Source organism: Arachis duranensis, chromosome 8 (assembly GCF_000817695.3).
Source record: "Arachis duranensis cultivar V14167 chromosome 8, aradu.V14167.gnm2.J7QH, whole genome shotgun sequence".
In the NCBI taxonomy this organism is placed as follows: domain Eukaryota; kingdom Viridiplantae; phylum Streptophyta; class Magnoliopsida; order Fabales; family Fabaceae; genus Arachis; species Arachis duranensis.
Genome location: NC_029779.3, coordinates 9,781,804 through 9,803,250, shown reverse-complemented (window position 1 = coordinate 9,803,250; position 21,447 = coordinate 9,781,804). Strand labels below are relative to the sequence as shown.

The 21,447-nt window shown below is 28.3% G+C and overlaps 3 protein-coding genes and 1 pseudogene across 3 annotated transcripts in view; 3 read left to right on the top strand and 1 right to left on the bottom strand.

Moving 5' to 3' along the window:
* Positions 1–483: 483 nt before the first annotated feature.
* On the top strand, positions 484–5,356 carry LOC107460667 (chalcone synthase-like). Its single transcript, XM_016079052.3, has 2 exons — positions 484–686; positions 4,288–5,356. The coding sequence occupies exons 1-2, from the start codon at positions 527–529 to the stop codon at positions 5,295–5,297; spliced, it is 1,170 nt and encodes a 389-aa protein (XP_015934538.1). The 5' UTR covers positions 484–526; the 3' UTR covers positions 5,298–5,356.
* Positions 5,357–7,684: 2,328 nt separating this feature from the next.
* On the top strand, positions 7,685–10,553 carry LOC107460666 (chalcone synthase-like). The gene is made up of 2 exons (XM_016079051.3): positions 7,685–7,838; positions 9,544–10,553. The coding sequence occupies exons 1-2, from the start codon at positions 7,685–7,687 to the stop codon at positions 10,551–10,553; spliced, it is 1,164 nt and encodes a 387-aa protein (XP_015934537.1).
* A 1,660-nt stretch (positions 10,554–12,213) lies between these two features.
* LOC107460665 (chalcone synthase-like) lies at positions 12,214–14,092 on the bottom strand (annotated as a pseudogene).
* A 5,570-nt stretch (positions 14,093–19,662) lies between these two features.
* Positions 19,663–21,447, top strand: part of LOC107460655 (uncharacterized) — a 7,903-nt gene continuing 6,118 nt past the window's right edge. The window contains exons 1-3 of the mRNA XM_021130068.2: positions 19,663–20,256; positions 20,366–20,584; positions 20,690–20,715. Of these exons, the coding sequence (XP_020985727.1) occupies positions 19,663–20,256; positions 20,366–20,584; positions 20,690–20,715 (839 nt within the window). The remainder of the gene's footprint in view (positions 20,257–20,365; positions 20,585–20,689; positions 20,716–21,447) is intronic.

Here is a 21,447-nt window from a genome sequence, read left to right as displayed (position 1 = left end):
CTTATACCTTGTGTCGAGTATATGTGTGAATTATAAAAAAAAAAAATCTGTCAATAGTTTATTTAGTTGCTTCTATCTCTCACGGATATGAAAAATTTAACAAAATTCTCGTGTTATTTATAGGCGAGATTTATTTTATTTTTCAAATATTGCACAATAATTTTTACTGTATATTTTTTTTTTCTGTGTTTTCAACTTTTATATCGTAACTCAGTTACTGTGCACCAGCACAAACACGTTTTGCACCTCATTTTCTAAAAAAAATTCACTTTTTCGGTTTTTCCACATAATAACGTTTCAAAATTTTTTTCTTCGGTCAAACTTCCAAACATGCACAGTAATTCAATAATTGTACAAATAGTGATGCCGAGGCATACCAACTTTAATTAATCGTACCAGAATATACCACATCGATCGCTATAAAAGCCATTTACATGTTTCAAACCTTAGAAACAATATTTGATAAACTTGCACCTTTCTTGTTAATCAAATAACTATCATCAACCCTCATACTATAACGAATCAAATGGGGAGTGTAGCAAGGAGTAGTAGTGTGGCTGCGATCCTAGCCATTGGTACTGCAAATCCACCTAATATCATCCTCCAATCTGAATATCCCGATTTTTATTTCAGGATAACCAAAAGTGATCACATGCTAGACTTGAAACAAAAATTCGATCGCATATGTAAGTATACGTACCATTTGAGTTTGAGTCATTTTTCCTGTTTTCGTTCACGGAAATTTTGTAAATAAGTAGCTTTATATAAAAGTACGTTTATTTGGTTGAAGGAAAAATGAAAAAGGAAGAAATTAAAGTGTAATGTAAGAGAATTATGTTATTTGATTGAAAACATACCTTTTTTTTATGGGGAATGTTCTGGTAAAGACGCTTAAAATGTCTTTTTATAAAGACGTTTACGTGTCGTATTATTATTAGATGTATTAATGAACCGGTTATTTTTGAATTTCTTAACAAATTAAAATAAAATTTATTTTTTATAACAATAACAATAAACCTATTTTTTAGGAATTTAATTGTATTTTTAAATTTGTAGGGATTTAAATGTTCGCAAAACAAAAAGTCAGGGATATATTTGCCTTTTTATAAAAAAATTTAAAGATATTCGATTTAAATGATATAATTCGACCAGATTAAATTGGGTTTAATAATTATAATGTCGACAATTGGGTTTATTATTGTTACTATAATAAATTAATTTTATTCTTATTTATTAAAAAATAAATTATTAATCAATTTAATAAAGATATCCAATAATAATATGACACATATAAACGTCTTTAAAAAAAAGATATTTTTAATGTCTTTATTAAAGTCACCTATTTTTTTATATATAATTATGTTATGAACTTCATTTTGATTAACTTAGTATTAAAGAGTTTTATAGCACACGGTCATCTAATTTAGATAATTTGTAATAAGTTAATTTTTTTAAATATAATGGTCCAATTATATATATTTGAAATGTAAGTATCTATTTATAAATTTAATAAAATTATGGGGCTTCTGAATTAAATAAACCTCAGAAATTTAATATTGTTAGTTTGTTAGTTTAATTAAACACTTATTGATATCAATTATTTAATAAATAATGGCAAACCTTATGTTCTGTCTACATACATATTCTTGGATGACTTCGTTTGAAGTTGTTGAATTTATATACGTTGGGTGATTTTAATTTGAATTTTAGTTAGATATAATAATTTTCTACTTATCGGCTTAAAAGGTTTAAAATAAGTTTCATATGAAATAAAAATTAACTACTAATTCGATACTAAAAATATTTAGTCCTCGACAAAAAATTCTTAAAAGATGTTATCAATAAAACAGTTTTTAATAATTTAAAAATACAAAAAAGCTAATAAATATTTTAAATTTTATAAATAACAAAAAAAATTTATATTTAACAAACAACTTATTTGTTTAATCTAAATTTTTGTGAATAAATATTTAAAAGATGTAAAAAAAATTCAAAACAAAATATAATTTTTAAATTCTTTTTATTTAAAAAAATGTGATCATTTACAATACATTTTTTTTCAGATATAATTTTGTTTTTATATTCTTAATGATAGTTGTTGGTAAAATAAAAGAAAAAGAAGAGTATAAAATGATAAAAAAAAAAGAATGACATAATCACACCATATTATTGCACCAATGCAAATTAAAATTGTCAACTTTTTTCTTGTATACAATTATGAATGTTATTTTTAATCTTAGGTAGAAGTGAATCTAGCAGATTTGGACATTAGTCCAGTTCATTAATAACAGCTTGATAAGCTGAATTTTAATGTATATATTATATAAGACGAATTTAAATTTTGAAATTGGATAAATTTAATGAGGAGTCTTAAGGATAGCAAGTTTTGTAATATATAGTTATTAATTAGTTATTATTAATGTTTTTAATAGTATAAAATTTTATTCAATAATGTAATGAAATTATTCACTTTTCTTTTGTCGATTAAGTGCTACGCTTGTTTTATTTACTTATACTTTTTTATTAATTATTTGTATTAAATTTAATGATAAAAAACATTGATTCTGTTTAATTTTTAAGATAAAAATAGAAGGTTTAATTTTAAATATTTAAAATTAGTTATTTTTATATTTTTAAATTAAATATTAATTTGTATTCTTTTTTTAACAAATTAAACTCCACTTCTAAATTCCATAATAATCCCTTTTATTTTATAGCTTTAATTTGTTTGTATGTATATATAGGTAAAAACTCGATGATTGAGAAAAGACACTTTGTCTACAGTGAGAAGGAAAACCCTAACATTACTACTTATGGGGCTCCTTCTTTGGAAAATAGATCTCATTAGTAACCGACTCCACTTTTGGAAGAGGCCTTAGCCCTTACTTCATTTCATATCATTCCAAATATTGCGTGTTTGGAATTATGCGACGTTTTTCTTTCATATTGGCATGAACAAGTTACTGTGCACAAACACGTATTTCATGCTAGACTTGAAACAAAAGTTCAATCGCATATGTAAGTGCCATTTGAGTTTGAGTCATTTTTTTCTGTTTTTGTTCACGGAAATTTTGTAAATAAGTAGCTTTATATAAAGTACGTTTATTTGGTTGAAGGAAAAATGAAAAAGGAATAAAAGTGTAAGATAAAAATAACTAATGAATTGGTTGACAAATTCTAGAATAATTTTGTTTTTATATTCTTAATCATAGTTGTTGGTAAAATAAAAGAAAAAGAAGAGTATAAAATGATAAAAACAAAAAAGAATGACGCAACCACACCATATTATTGCGCCAATGCAAATTAAAATTGTAAACCTTTTTTTATAAAATTATGAATGTTATTTTTAATCTTAGATAGAAGTGAATCTAGCAGACTTGGACTCTAAACCAGTTCATTAATAACAACTTGATAAGCTGAATTTTAATTCATATATTATATAAGATGAATTTAAATTTGAAATGGGATAAATTCAGCTCAGGATCATAGACTAGTTTGTTTATAATTATATATATGATAAAGTATTATTTTAGCTTTCAATATTTGAATTAAGTCTTAATTTAGTATTTAATGTTTCAAAAGTCTTATTTTAATTTTAAAAATTTTTAAATTTTTTATTTCAGTCTCAAAAATTTTAAATGTATTTGATGTTATCCTATAATTAAATTTGACACGAATAATTAGTATATTGAAGAGTCAATAAAATTAATCTACTAACCGATTATTATTGTACAATTGTTTATTTTTCTTTTGGATAGTTGATGATTGATTGATAAGATTTGAGATTTCTTTATAAGGAGACCAACAAAAAGAAGAGTTAGAAGAAGGTTTTGTTTTTTTTTTAACATATGAAAGAAGATTTGGCTTAATAATAATATTGTTAACATTCAAGTCAATTATTTTCTTAATTATTTGTGTCAAATTTAATGATAGAAAAATATTAAATCTGTTAAAAATTATTAAGATAAAAATAAAATATTTAAAACGTTAGGAATCAAATTAGTATTTGGCATGAATATTAAAGATCAAAATAATATATACTTTATTCTGATATATATTTTGAATAAAATTTTATGATGTCTATAACTTAATATCTAATTTTTTTTTAACTTATTTTTTATGACAACTTTTGAATATTTAATAATTGTTTATTTTTATATTTTTAAAATTAAATATTAATTTTTATTTATTTTTTTTAACAAATTAAATACCACTTTTTAAATACCATAATAATTATCTTTATTTTATACCTTTAATAGTTTAATTTGTTTGTATGTATATATATAGGTAAAAAATCAATGATTGAGAAACGACACTTTTTCTATACTGAGAATTTTCTCATGGAGAACCCTAACATCACTACTTATGGAGCTCCTTCTTTGGATACACGACAAGACATACTCATGGAGGAAGTATCAAAACTTGGCAAAGAAGCAACACTGAATGCGATAAGAGAATGGGGCCAACCCTTATCAAGAATCACACACCTCATCTTCTACACAACTTCATGCTTATGCAACACTCCCGGTCCGGATTACCATCTTGCCAAGCTTCTTGGCCTCACCCCAAGCGTTAACAGGCTCATGATTTTCAACACCGGTTGCCATGGCGGCGGGACCATCTTACGCGTTGCCAAGGACATTGCAGAGAACAACCCCGGATCGCGAGTGCTCGTCGTGTGGGCAGAGATTACATTGGCTTCTTTTCACGGTCCTAATTCTAATGACATGGATGTACTTGTCGGGCAGGGCTTATTTGGAGATGGTGCAGCTGCTATCATCATTGGTGCAGATCCTAATAACTGCACTGAAGTTCCTCTCTTTGAACTTACCTTTGCTTCACAAACAACCATACCAAACACCGAGAGTGTACTCCGTGCACGTCCAGAAGAAAAGGGTTTGGTTTATTATATAGGAAAGGAGGTTCCTTTACTTGTGTCTGAAAACATAGGGAAGTGTATAATTGAAGCATTTGATTCCATTGGCATGATGAGCAATGATGTAATGGATTGGAATAACTTGTTCTATGTTATTCATCCAGGTGGGCCGGCTATTTTAGATAGGATCGAAAAGAAGCTTGGGTTGAAGGAAGAGAAATTAAGGGCATCAAGGCATGTGTTGAGGCAATACGGAAACATGACGAGTCTTAGCGTGATTTTCATATTGGATGAGATGAGGAAGAGGTCTAAGATTGAAGGGAAGAGTACAACCGGTGAAGGGTTAGAGTGGGGTGTGTTGGCAGGTTTTGGTCCAGGGGTATCTTTGGAGGTAATAGTGCTTCGTGGTATATGTGTCTAATAGCCCTAGTTAATTACTCTACTAGAATAATAAAGATTTGTAATTGGATGTGTCCATCCCTTAGCTTGCATTTTATCTTTACGTCACTTTATTCTATGCATAAGTAATGTTTATGTATGTCTTCAGTTTGTAATAATTAAGTATTTTAAATGAATGAGAGGTGTGTAAGCTAGCATAAATTATTTCTTAAAAACGATTATGCAACTGTTACGAATTCTTCTGTTATTCTAAAAATGTGTGAAGTCAAATTTTTTTTGTAAGGTTTAAGTCTAATATTTTAAGAGTGTCTCTTTGTACTTATTATATCATAATCTTAATTAGATTTTGGAGTCTTTTGAGAGTAAGAGAGTGTAACCACCAAGTGAGAAAAGAGAGAAAAATAGAATTTCTGTTTTTATGTAAAACAGTAACTTTCAAATAGCAGTTTCTCATTTATTCACTGTTGGATTGGCTTGAAATTTGAATTACGTGTTCTTCTCATCTTGTTCTTTATTCTGTTCGGTTGAGATGTTGATTGGAGCTTTTCAGTGAGAGAAATTGACTTTGCAAGAGAGAAAATAGATTTCCCGTTTTTACACAGAGCAGCAATATTTGAACAGTCGTTTTTCATTCTTTCACCATTGGATCGACGTGAAATTTGTACTGCAGATTCTTCTTATCTTGTTCTTCATTTTGAACGGTGGAGATTTTAATTAGAGATCTTTAGAGGAAAAAATTGGCTTCAACAACAATTCTATTTTTTGGGTATATTTCATCTTCTTGCTTCTCATTTGTAAGCTTTGGTAATTTACTATTTTGGCTGGTTATATGCACATTTTGGTAATTTACTATTTTGAGACTCTCTTGTATCTCATTTGATTATAGTAAAACTATTTCATTGGTCTGGACGATCCATAGTTTTTACCTTTCACATTGAAGGGGTTTTTTACGTTAAGATTTCGGTATGTTCTTGTTATTGTCTTATTTATTATATTTGTTTGTTATAGTTGCTACCATATTATATTGTAAGTACTTTCATATTATTTTTTGTGTTGAATATTTGTGTTGTTTCTACTGCTAGACTCTTTCACCGATTAGAACCTAAATTAACTCAACTTAATTTTTTATATTTTTTATTTTAAAATTTAAAAAATTAAAATAATAACTAAAGAATTATTTTTTCTTTTTTATAATAGATAATTTATCTTTTAACTAATTAGCTTTAATTGACTCTCTTTTTAGTTGGTTCTCTAATGGAATTAAAGCCAATTATATGCGTCCTAGACGTAAGATTAGGCTTACTTTTTGTAGTATTTTATAGAATTAGGACATGAGGCTTTGGTAAATCTTCTTATTCCAGGTAGATTAAAATGTATCCGGAGGAGATTCTAATACTTAAATTAATATAGTGTAAGAGATACAATAATAATTAGAAATAGATAATATATTTTAGATGTTTGTTAAGCCTTTTATGTATAGTGTTTAGAAAGACTATCTTAAAAGATTCGGATAGAAATCTGTGCGAAATATATAGGAATTTTGTGTGGATATATATAATCCAAATTATGTTCTCTATGAATCAATATACTTCCAGGAGAGACATTCTTAGATTAACTATAATGTTGGATCCAGTTTAAGAATTCGCCGGTAATAATATAATTCCAGCATTCAACATGTCCTTTTAACCTCTCTTATAAATTGCACATTTCTTTTTTCAATTAGGTTTCAAAATATTTTCTCCAATTATATATAATATTTAAATAATATTATTTGTTTAATCTATTTTAATTTTTGTCTTAGAATTCCTCAACAACTCTGCCTAAAATCCGATTGTCTCACCCACCTCCAAACCCCACTATATCAACAAAGAACCAATGAGGTTTTGGCAAATAGGCCAAAAACAATATAAATAATATTTATTGAAACTTTTTTTTTAAATAAGTGATATGAAGTTATTTTTGAGTTATTTAAATACTAAAATTAAACTGTATTATTTTATAAGTTTTAATGTAATATTTAATTGTTAATATCAACATTTTATTAATATTTTAATATTTGTGTGCTAAAAATTGTATAATTAAAAACTAATACAAATTACGTTTATAAAATTTAAAAACTAAATAAAGATAATTAAAACTTAAAAAATTAAATTAAAACTCGTATACAAAATTCTGAGTAAATTGAATATTAACTTGCCCAAAAAATGTGTCTGCTGTACCATTTATATAGTGCCAAACTTTAATTAATTCAACAGCAGGTATACCCACTTTAATTAATGCTACCGGTATACCACGCAGCTATAAAATTCATTTAAATGTTTCAAACCTTATTTACAACATTTTGTAAACTTTCACTTTTCTTATCAATCAAATAACTATCATTAACCCTCATACACTAGACTGAATCAAATGGGAAGTGTAGCAACGGGTGTAGCCACAATACTAGCCATTGGTACTGCAAATCCACCCAATATCATCCTCCAATATGAACATCCTGATTTTTACTTCAGGGCAACTAGAAGTGACCACATGCTAGACTTGAAACAAAAGTTCAATCGCATATGTAAGTGCCATAATTTGAGTTTGAGACATTTTTACTGTATTCGTTGAAGCAAATTTTGCCGTATATAATAAGAATGTGTTTAGAAACAACTTTAATAAAAAAATTTTGAAATACCAGCAGAATTTATTATCTTTTATCAATATTTTTAATTATAATCTAATTTCTTTAATTTAGCATCTAATAATATATTTTCAATCTATATTTTTAAACTATTAATTAATTACTATATAAAAATAATAAATTATATTGACTTCACTTTTAAATTTAAGCAGAAATATTATTTAAGACTAAATTAATTTTTTATTCGTTTTTACATGATATAATTTCAGAATTTTTATAATCAATGTCAAGTTAAAAATAAGCCTAGCGGACTTGAATTCGAATCCAATTCATTAACAATTTAGTTTGAGTTCGTATATTACATGAGACGAGTTTAATTTGAATTTAGATAAACTCAATTTAGGCTTGTAAAATAACTAGTTTGTTTATAATTATATATTATTTAGGATTTAAATATTCTAAAGTTTGAATTTTACTTTAAAGAGTAAAGTGTGATCTCTCACCATTGATTTCATAGGTGGGACCAAGAATAAATATGAAAGAGAAACTATTCAAAGGTAGAAAATCATACTTTACTCTCTAAAGTGAAATTCAAACTTTAGAGAATCCAAATCCTATTATTTATTATAAATAAAATATTAATTTAATTTTTATATACAGTGAGTATAAAGTTTTATATAAATAATTATTAATTATATATTACTATATTAACAAAATAATTAATTTTTAAAAGAGAAAGTTTATGGAACTAGTTCTATATATAGCTAAATAGCCAATTTTTCAAAAAATTCTAGTTTTAAAATTTGAAAAACTTGTCTTATGTTTAAAAAACATGCGCCTCTCGCTTTCTTCGCCTCTCCCTTCTTATTTTTTTTTTTATATTTTTTTTGGATATTTTTGTTAGATTTTAGATTTTTTTTAATAAATTTAAATATTTTTTTGTATAAATTTAAATAATTTTTTATTAAATTTTAAATGTTGTTTTTTAAAATAAAGAAATTTAAAAATTAAAAAAATATACCTCTGAAATTATTTAAAAAAAATTATTCAAAATCTAAAAAAAATACCTAAAACATAAGAAGAAGGAGAAGAAGAGAGGTTTGCCTTACTATATTTGTAATGACACGCGCTGCTGCAAGTGACGGAAGGTGATGCATTGTGACGGTGGAGGACTTACGGCTGCTGGTGGCGAAAGAGGATGCGCGGCCGATTGCTGGTGGCGGAAGAGGACGTGCGGCTGCTGGTGATGCATGGGAGGTCATGTCGTTGATGGTGGAGGACGCGCAGATGCTTGTTGATAGTGCGGATCTGACGCTAGTGATACATACGTAAATTAAAGAAGAAGGATAATTTTGTAGTTGTCTTTTTTTTTTTTTACTGTAAATAAAAGTCAAAGTGAGATTAGAGTTACTTTTGATTTAGGGTTTTTGTTTCTTTTATTAGACTTCTTTGGCAGTTCATACACTAGTTAGCTGTAATTGACTGGTACCTTAATTGATTACTTAAAGAATTATTTTTAAAAATATTCCTTAAAAATCATTTAATTACATGAATATAAATTTTATTAAATTAAACTCATGGAATATTTATATTAATCTATACTCATTTTATTTTATACTTTTAATTTATTTGTATATATATATAGGTAAAAACTCAATGATTGAGAAACGACACTTTGTGTATACGGAGGATTTTCTCAAGGAAAACCCTAACATCACTACCTATGGGGCTCCTTCTTTGGATGAACGACAAGACATGCTTATGGAGGAGATACCAAAACTTGGCAAAGAAGCAACACTGAATGCTATAAGAGAATGGGGCCAACCCTTATCAAGAATCACACACCTCATCTTCTACACAACTTCATGTTTATGCAACGCTCCCGGTCCGGATTACCATCTTGCCAAACTTGTTGGCCTCAGCCCAACCGTGAACAGGCTCATGATTTTCAACACCGGTTGCCATGGCGGCGGGACCATCTTACGCGTTGCCAAGGACATCGTGGAGAACAACGCCGGATCGCGAGTGCTCGTCGTGTGGGCAGAGGTTGCCCTGGCTTATTTTCACGGTCCTAATTCCAATGACATGGATGTACTTGTAGGGCAGGGCTTATTTGGAGATGGTGCAGCTGCTATCATCATTGGTGCAGATCCTAATAACTGCACTGAAGTTCCTCTCTTTGAACTTACCTTTGCTTCACAAACAACCATACCAAACACCGAGAGTGTACTCCGTGCACGTCCAGAAGAAAAGGGTTTGGTTTATTATATAGGAAAGGAGGTTCCTTTACTTGTGTCTGAAAATATAGGGAAGTGTATAATTGAAGCATTTGATTCCACTGGCATGATGAGAAATGATAGAATGGATTGGAATAACTTGTTTCATGTTATTCATCCAGGTGGGCCGGCTATTTTAGATAGGATTGAAAAGAAGCTTGGATTGAAGGAAGAGAAACTAAGGGCGTCAAGGAAGGTGTTGAGCCAATATGGAAACATGATGAGTCCTAGCGTGATTTTCGTATTGGATGAGATGAGGAAGAGGTCTAAGATTGAAGGGAAGAGTACAACTGGTGAAGGGTTAGAGTGGGGTGTCTTGGCAGGTTTTGGTCCGGGGGTATCATTGGAGATAATAGTGCTTCGTAGTATATCCATCTGANTTTAATATATATTTTATATTAAAATTAATTTAATTAATACAGTATAATCAATATCTCAAACAACTCTAATTTATTATTCAACTAGAATAATAGATTTGTATTTGCATATATCCATCCCTTGCATTTTACCTTTAGGTCACCTTATTCATGCATGAGTAATAATATTTTTGAAAATGTTACTTCTCCTATAAATTTTAGTTTTTAGTTAATTTTTAAATCTAATAATATATTATTTTAATTTTTTATATCTACTTGACGGTATCAATTATTCTTATTTTAATTTTAAATATTCATTTTTACGGTATTGGTTATCTAAAAAATTTAAAAAGTTATTTATTTTTTATTTTTTTAAATTGAATAAAAAATAATTTTTAAAGAACGCTTAATGTTTTATATATGTGTTCTGATTGGATGAGACGTGTGCATTGTGCAAACTAAGTATAAATTATTTCTTAAAAATGAATATGCAGCTGAGTACGTATATTCTAATCAATGAAAGGTAGTTGACTATCATGACTTATTGACTTAGATAAAAATAGTTAGTATTGAGCGAACGAAATATAATTCATTATATAAAATTAAATTCGAACAGCTTTTTGTATAATGAACCGAACATGTATTTATGGTGAAACAATTGTATAGTACTAAACTGAACGAAATATAATTCATTATATAAAATCAAATTCGAAACACCTTTGTCTACAATTTAGAGATTATCAATTCAATTCAATTCAAATTCAGAATACTTGTGTCTATTCAATTCAATTGAAAAAATAATGTTTGTGTTGTTAGTGATGATGACTAATTTGAAAGAGGAGAAGAAGAAGAAGAATCTGCGTTCGTAAAGGAGGAGGAGGATGAGGTATACATGAATTTGAAAGAAAAAGAAGATGACATATGCGTGTATTTGAAAGAAGAAGAAGAAGCGCGTGTAATGACGCTCTTTTAATGAGAATAGTTTTTGTTGGTATTGAACTTACTTTGATAAAACTTGGATAGAAAAATGCTTGGATATAATGTATAGCAAAACCCATAATATATATACCTAACAATATATATTAGAAAAGACTTAAATATTTTTCATATTAATTTTGTTTAATTATATTAGAAATTTAATATGATTTTAAAAAGATTAAAACAAAATAACCTTTCGGTTGATTTTAAATTTTAAAAAGACTAAAATATTCAAGTTAAATAACCATGATCTACCACAAATTCATTCCAAGAAAACCTCTATACTCTATGAGTGGTGTGATATTATAATGTTAAATATATATTTTAGTATCTTAAAAATATAATGAACTCTGTTAGTCTTTTTGAAATTAAATTTTAATTTTAATTTCTAACACAATAAAAGAATTAATCTTTTCATAATTAACTAAAAAGACATTTTAATATAAGACAATATATGATATAAGTTTAAATCAAATTAATACTTGGAGCCGGTGAAAGACCATTTAATTTATTAATAATATGACATTTAGTAGACAAATGCTAAAATTAAGAGTAGCAACAATCATCTCTAATTTGTTATTTCAATTGCATAATATAAATACTGAGAGATACTCACTCTTCAACACTCTACACACAACACCGAATTCAACTTAATCTTAGAACTTATTTGATGAATATGGAAGTTCGTTAATTAATTAAATTTAACTAGCCATCAAAACAAAAACTTCGTAGAACAAGAAGCTCCAAAGATAAACCTGGACCAAACCCTACCAACACACCCCATTCGTTTCCCTCACCACATGTGCTCTTTCCTTCAATCTTAGACCAGTTCCTCAACTCATCCAACACAAAAATCACACTAGGGCTCCACATATTCCCATATTGGCTTAACACTTTCCTACTTGCTCTTAATTTCTCTTTCTTCAATCCAAGCTTCTCTTCAATCCTATTCAGAATAGATGGTCCACCCGGATGAATAGCATAGAACAAGGAATTCCAATCAACACTACTCTCTCTAAATGCATTTATCAAACACTTGTCAATGTTTTCGGATATAGCAATGGGAATCTCTTTTCCTAAATAATAAACCAACCCCATTTCTTGTATATTTCCATTGATTGAACTCTCAGTGTTAGGTATAGTTGTTTGTGAGGCCAAGACAAGTTCAAATAATGGGCATTCAATACAAGGTTTAGGGTTTGTCCCAATAATAAGGGCACCTGCACCATCTCCAAATAGGGCTTGTCCTACAAGAACATCCATGTGATTAGGGTTAGGGCCATGAAATGAAGCTACCATGGTTTCTACCCACACTACAAGCACACGTGACCCAGCATTGTTCTCAACGATGTCCTTCGCGACACGAAGGACCGCGCCGCCGCCGTGGCAACCGTTATTGAAGATCATGTGCCTGTTAACCGTTGGTTTGAGGCCAAGAAGCTTGGCAAGGTGGTAATCCGGACCGGGCATGTTTCCAAAGCATGAAGTTGTGTAAAAAATGAGGTGTGTGATTTCTGACAATGGTTGACCCTATTCGTTTATGGCCTTCAATGCTGCTTCCTTGCCAAGTTTTGGGACCTCTTTGATGAGTATGTTTTGTCGAGTATTCAGTGAGGAAGCTCCATAAGTAACAATGTTTGGATTCTCCATGAGTAAATCTTCATTGTATAGGAAATGTCGTTTCTCAATCATTGAGTTTTTACCTGCCATGTCAACATATAAATTTTTTTTAGTGTGTTTTATTTTTTTTATAAAATATTTTTAAAAAATAACTTTAAATTTTTTTTATAAGTATCCCCAAACAAGTCTTAAATTATGATGGATTATTAGTACAAAGTTTACAACGAAGTTGTCTTATTTGCATTGCATAACTATTGTTAACTATGTAGCAGGTGCACAAGTATCCAAATTTGAATGATTAAACAATTCTATTGAAGGTAGTTCTCAAAATTAAATCGGTCATTAAATTAATAGAGTTAGAAGTTTAACGATTAAACAATTTAATCAATATCTAATTAAAATTGCACTATATATAATATAAAATTGCACCAATTTGACTGATTAACTTACTTTTTGACATTAAGTTTTGACCGATTTACTAACAAGTAATTTTTATTTTGAATTAAAATAATGCGATGACCAGTTTTTAGAATCATAATTAATCCAAAAATTTAAAACTATTCGCACCTATGACAAGGGTTGTAGCAACTTAAACACACACATAATGTAAAATTTAGTCACGTGAAAATATTTTTATTCAAGGATGATAACTTAAAATTGTTACATATATGATTTAATATATTTTACTAAGTTACTTAATATAATATGTATTAATATTTAAACTGTGAACTTCATATTAACGCATATCCAGATAAATAGGCACATTAATTAAATATATAAACTTACATAAACGCTGGAACTTTTCCTTAAGGTGGAGCATGTGATTGCTTTTGGTGGCCCTGAAATAAAAGTCAGGGTAATCATCTTGGCGAATGATATTGGGTGGATTTGCAGTACCAATTGCTAGGATTGTGGCCACACCCTTTGCTCCATTTCCTTCTTGAGTTGCTCCTAAACTCCCCATTTGATTTTCAGCAGTAGTGTCACTTGGGTTTGATTGGACTGAAATTTTTTCCTGTACCACCAGGGATAATTTGAAACTAGAAAATAATTAACACAATTTGTTATATTTATTCTCTTCTACAAATTTAATATAATAATATATCATAATAAGGCTCTCTCCTATTATAATTTTTAGTATTGAAAATATAATCAAATTGTAATGTATATTCCCAACGATACTCAAAATTATAAAAGAAATCTCACTTGCAAATTACAAGAACTTTTGGAGTTTGGAATGCTTAATTGGTTGCCTCTTAAACTGATTTGTGTTTTTGTGTTTTGCTGTGGCCTTCGACAAGTGAGCTTAAGCTATTTATAATAGCTTAAAGAATAGCTTAGAGTAACAATAATTAATTAATAAAAAATACTCATATAATGACATCTTTATATGAAGATGACATTATAGATTTTTAAATAGTTAATTTAATAGCTCATAATACTATCTTCATGTGAAGATGTCATCATGGGAATATCTATCTTAATTAATTATTGACGCTTATCTTGCTCCAGCTATATGAGGTCTATATAAACCGGTTTGTTGTTGCTCCAGCTACATTAGTCCTACGGAAACCGGTATTATTTATTTTATAGAGGAAAGTCGCAGTTAATTATTGCATAAATGTGTGAACTGTGAAGAATACGAGGAGTGCATGAAGCATTATTTATCTTGGAGTGATATTAATACATCGGTGTTTAAGGAAAAGTTTAGGGGCAGCAGTTTTATTGAATTTTGTCCAACATGTAACCAGTAAAAAAAAAATGAGTCATTGGATAAAATCTCACACCAATCTCACACCATCAAATCATCATTGATGGCTAGTTGATGACTAACAATCACAAAAATTGCTAACCTCCTAGCATTGGTCAGTGTTTAATCTCTGTTTCATCACCACTGTGCATGATTAACATGAAAAAATTCGTTGGCTGCGTTTCTTTATTAATAAGGGACTCTAAACCAAAGAATAAAATAATGCAAAAATAAAAAATAAAATAATATTAAAATAATATTTAATGTTAAAATAAATTATTTTATTAATCCAGATCATCCATATTAAATTAATAAAAATATGTTATAATGCAAAAACTTACTTTTATTTGTAGAGATAAAAAATTGATGGAAGGATTATCTCAATTTTGTGATTCTTATTGTTAGAAAATTATTTAATTTTTTAATTTATTTGTGACAATACATATAATTATGCTATTTCAAATTAAATGACTTATATAATAGTAATCTTATTTATTATTAAATGTCTAATTTGTTTACTTCCTTGATTACTTTGGCTTCATATGGATACGGCTAGAATATGCTTCAATAAAACGACATTTATCTAATACTAAACCATTAATATAAGGTTGTCAGGTAGTGGAAATCCAACGTGTCTTGAAGGAGAGACCTTTAAAGTTGGATGAATTATAGTGTTCTCTTTGCAGAGGTCCATCTATAGTCTCTTATTTTTTCATTTATTCTGCATCACTATTCTTTCATTCTCTCAGTTATTAAAACTTTATTCTCTTTCATTATTTCAATTAATTTTCTTCTTCTGTGCCTGTTTCCTCATTCTCTCATTTATTTTTATTTTGATTCTTTACATCAACATTTATTTTCGTCACCTAACAAATACTAAAAAGGTAAAATTTAAAATGTAAAATTTGAATCACAGCAAAAAAGGTATATTTTTCTCATCTTTTTCAATTGCCCTCTCAATTCTCTGATTCTATTTTTTCTAATTTTTTTACCTTCATATTCTGACTTGAAAGTGGAGATTATAGGGTATATTTTTTAGCAATAAGGTGGTTCATGTCAGTACCTGATGGCTTTAACCTTTAGAAAAGTCGTTGCAGTAGAAGGATGCAATTTTGGTGATGAACAAAGTGGAGGATGCAATGTTTGTCGTGCATGCTAAAACTATAGGAGTTTCTCGGCATTTTGTAACCGACTGACCCCAAGTTCTGTGAGATAAGTATTACTGTTGACAGATCTGCCATTCGTTTTGTTAGATTTGGGATTTGAAAAATTAATCATTTAGAATCTTTTTGTTTTGCAATTTGATTGACTTATTGATTCAATATTTTTGTTTTTGTTTTTCTTTTTTTATAGATTTAGAAATTTGTGGTTGAGATATTTTGTTTGCTATATGAAATTTAATGGTTTAACAAAATTCTCTCATTTTCTTCCTGACTTTTAATTTTATCTCTTTCATGATTATTCTACTATTCCTTCTTTCAGTTGCTGAAATAGCATTTTTTTTCTAAATTTTGGAACATTATTTTTCCCTAATAAATATACTTTAGAGATGTGAATAAGAAGTTCAGGAATTAGTACAAAAAAAAATTATTGGAGCAAATTTTTTTTTTTAAAAATGGTGCAATTTGAAGATAGACTTTTCACATTACATGTTTGTGATTGGTAATTAGTTGTGCTTTTTTATTTTTTTCCCTTTTTTGGTGCTTCTGTGTGCGCTTGACTATATCTATATTCATAAACTGGATAATTAGGGAATGTTGTGAATTTTGGAGATTTAGTGGACCGGTTGATAGAAAAATATTGTGTTGGATTATTATCTATAAGGTATAACTCTGATTTTTCTGTATTTTATATGTTATAGTGATCTTAGGTAAAGAATTTAGGCTGCCATTGTGCATGCAACTTTCTAAAAAAGTAACCATTTATATTTCTAAAATGAAATAAGATTAAGAAGTTCTTAAAAGATTTGCTCATGTGATTAATAAATCTGATATGATAGAATCTTTGAGCAATTAAGTGGGTAAAAAGATTCTATATATCTGCCTTTTGTTTCTTATATGTTTTTGAAGAGTTGTGTGCTAATTCTGGTTTGTCTATACATTGTGTTTTGATTTTTTTTTCCATTTAAGGTATCTAATTTTGGCTTTATAGCATTTTGATTATCATATTATTTAATTAGCTTCAATGCTTATTACAGAAACATTTACACCATAATTTTTCATGATTCTGGATTAAAAAAAATGCATAAGCTATCTCTCACATATCATTTCTTTACTTTCTCACTAATTGATTTATTTTACGCTTTAAATGATAATTGTTAATTTCTCACAACTAATGATGGGATCTATACACTCTTTTCTCATAATCATGCTAATTGACATGGAAATATAAAATATGCAGCAGATTTTGTAATCGACACTCCTCAATTAAAATGGAAGTTACAAATGGTTATCCTTTATGGTAAAGTGGATGAAGCAGGGTTTGCTTCTTAAGTCTTCTGTGATATGATGAATGTCAATTTGTGTTATTATTGTGTATACTATATTTTCAGTAGCTATAAAACTTAAATTTTGATGTTGGAATGCATATATGGTGTTTGTTGATTTGATAAACTGAAAATGAATTTAGCACATGTATCTTTAGCACCTTAATCCATGTTGTTTATCATCTTAGTTCCACCTTTTTTCATACCTCTCTTGGATTTTATGTTTGCTTTAGAATTTATAATTTATCTTCATGTTATTTTTGGTGTGTTTACTATTTAAATATATATTTTTTTGTATAATTTAGTTGAACCATACATGTCATTTTACATTTTGCCAAGAGACATTTTGTTTATAACAATCTATAGAAATCAAATTTATCCACTATCTGCTTATTTGGATTACAGGTTTGGTTCGGTAGCAAGCTTATTCTAATTTTTTTTGGAAGGTTTAGTTTGGTAGCACTTACCTTTTTCAGACTTGGATGCAGGAAAGTTGTAATTTTCAATCCTTTTGAACGATTTGTTATACAAGTGATACAAATGGAATCCCAAAAAAGTACTTTGAGAGGCTTCTCAACTTCAATCCATTAGGAATTAGTCTGTGTATATAGATTAAATTTGTTGTATCATCCATTTTTTATTGTAAATCTAATGAGAGACCAATGTTATTTCTAAAGTTTATACAATATATAAGTAAATTGTTGTCATATTAAGTAATTGTTACACGAAAATTAATATTTTAGTTTGAATCTACTTATTAATAAAATGGAATACCATGCTTTTGTGTTTATTTTTAATATGGTCAGTGACATTTTGATCAGTTTCATTTTATTTAAATCTACCTATGATTTATATGCGCTCTAATCATTATTTTTTAAACCAAACAAATTATTTCATGCATGTACTATGTATCTACCCAATAAATTCTACTCCTCCGTCCATATGTGTGTGCGCACTGACTAATGAGGCATATGTGTTATAGATAATTATATTCAAAGAATTATATTTAATTTCAATCTAATTTCCAAATGCTTTAGTTTTTGTATTATTTAATCCCTTTTTGATTGATAACATTGAATATTTAAATATTTTAATTTATTTTAAAAAAATTAAAAGGTTTAATTCATCATTCTAATAATCTTTTTCGGTTTTCAGTAAATTTTTAAACGTTCTCTAATAATTCAATCTCATATTTAATTCTTCTCATATTGCATTTTTTTTACCAGTTCTTCTCACATTGCAGTTTTTTTTACCAATTTTTTTTATCAGATTGAAATAAATAAAACAAATTGAATACATATTTTAGTACTCTAATAATTATGGTTGTAATATTTAACAAATTATTTATATTTTGTAATTTATCTTTTTAATATTTTAAAAAATAATACATATTTATCATCTAATTCTTTTAACCTTTATAAAAATAATTAATTTTATAAATCATGATGCATTATGTGTTTTACAATGCAGATTATCAATATTTCAACGAAGCAATAATTTTTTATGGTAGCTAATTAATTTGTTTTATTATTAGAGCAATAATTTTTTCAATAACTTATTTTATGTTTCATTCCATTTTCTATCCTTCATTGCTTTGTTTATGTAATTATATTTCTATATTCACAGCAAAAAGAAGTCTAACTTTTTCAAATTGCATTTAAATACGCATGGTAACTATCATTTATGATGCACTTCATAATCATTGCCTACCTACTCTGCTAATCTCTGTTAATAAGTATATCATAATCATTGCCTATAGACTCTACCAGCCTTTGTTACTTACAACCTCCATTTTTCATTCCAAACCAATCATGTACTCTACAATATATTTGATATCAATTAATATACCCATGTATGCTTTATAGGGATTTTGCATATATTCATACTGTACATCTTTTTCCTCTTCGATTATATCAATTCTTTTTTCTCCCGTGCCTTATCCATTTTCAGGTATTGGCCATTATCTCATACAAAGGCCACTACTACACATTTTTATTAAATGCAATCAGATGTCATTAATACAACAAGTTGTTGTTATCATGGTTTCATCCTTTAAAATGTCTACTATCTAGCAGAAAAGTATTACATTTTATCATTCATTTTCTTTATCCAAAAGTTCATTCACTCTCTCTGTCTTTCTTACGATGTATGGTAACTACTTTGAGGCTCCTTCTTTCTTTCTTGAGATCAATCCTGATACGGTATTTTGGAGAGATATCGTCTTAATCATAGTGGTTTCCTGAAAGTGAAATATGTTGGTCGTGACAAATTTCTTATTGATCAAGCATTCGACCACAACATGCATGTAGTTTCCAACTATATAGTTCCTTTGAAGTCTTTATTGGACAAAAATAACTATAACTTTAATGATATCAATCTTCCTGCAAGTGAACATATTTCTCCATTATGTGATGTTGGCCCATATGTTCCTTCATATAATCAACCCTTCTTTTTTCCAAACCCGTCTCCTGACATCTTTATGAAATCGTTTCTATATCCTAATAATGGAAATGGATTATTCATGTCATCAACAGTGTGCAAGGAACTTCCTATCACTATTCAGAGTGATATGTCAGTCATGAAGTCTTTAGGATTTTCCATAGGAGATATGAATTGTTTATTAGGCGATTTCCAGAAGCAGGATGTAGCCAAAACTCAAGATAATGTAAACATTTATCAATTTACTCCATCTGTAGAAGTAGTAGACGAGAATAATGCTATATCTTTAGAAGGCATGCCTGCTACATTGGATCAGTTGGAAGTAACAGTTGCAGACAATCATTCGAATCTTCACTCAGGTAACCTATTTCCTTCGACTCCCTCAAATCCAACTGCTTTGGTTTATTCTATTGTTAAGGTTGTAACACGCTACCAGGCTAATCACTATGCAATGGTATGTATTCTGACCAAAGTAACCAGCTTAAAATTTGGTCCAATACAATTTTTTTTGTTCTTTTTGAATGCCTTAAGTCTTACCTTTTCTTTTATTTCTAATTTCTCAGCTGCTGCCAGCAAAATTTGCAATGAAGGCTTTTCCGTCTAAGCTTGATAAGGTCAAGGTTAAACAGCATTGCGGTTTATTTTACGTGATGAAACTTAGATGGCATTCTGAGAGGCATAATGGGGTATTTATCACTAAGGGTTGGTCCAGATATTGCAAGAGAAGTAAATTGAAGGGTGGTAGTGTTCTTAGGTTTAGTGTGTCTTCTAAGGATGAGACTGTAATGAGTATTGCTATACTCCGTCGTTAGTTTAAATAACTTTCTATCTGGGCTATTATGAATTTGCAATATGTAGTCTTATGTAAATTTTGGCTTTTACCTCAGCTCATCAAGTTAAATGTTACGTTCCAGTATAATCTGAATATCATGTTTATATTATCATATATTGCTTTTTGTCACAAATGTTATACCTTTTTCTACCTCTCTATTGCAAAACCATATAGTTATTCTCTCAAAATCAAATTTTATATGAGAATATTATCATTTCACCATGAAATTAATCCACAAAGATAGGAGATCATAACTCCTATTTTATTTTGCAATGCCTTCTAGGTGCCTTTGTCTAATAATATTTGTTAATTATTAAATTATTTATGTTATTTTTGTGCATGCCTTTTGTCCCGGTTTTAGTTTGGTGTAGACATTCAATTTTGGTTGGAATTTAATTCATTAAATTTGGAACCTTTAGAATAGACTAAGATATGTTATTAGTGTCAAAAAAGCTTTCATGTTTAGAACACATTCAGTTTATTTTAAGAATAAGTGTTGGATGAATGACTTCCATTTGCAATAAAAGTATTTGCAGGGACATTTAATCTAACATGACCATCATAAGTTTGATAACAATATCTAATTTTGAACTTTTCCAAGCAATATCTAATTTTGAACTTTTCCAAAGGATCAAACGTAATCTGTTTGCATCAAGTCATAATTCTATTCACCTAATATTACTAATTGAATAAGTAATATCCAATTATAAATTTAATCTTACTATAATCTGTAAAATCTTTTTGTTTATATCATGTTAGATCTGTAATATTGGTTTTTATTTTTCAAAAAAAAAAACTATCATATTTAGAAGA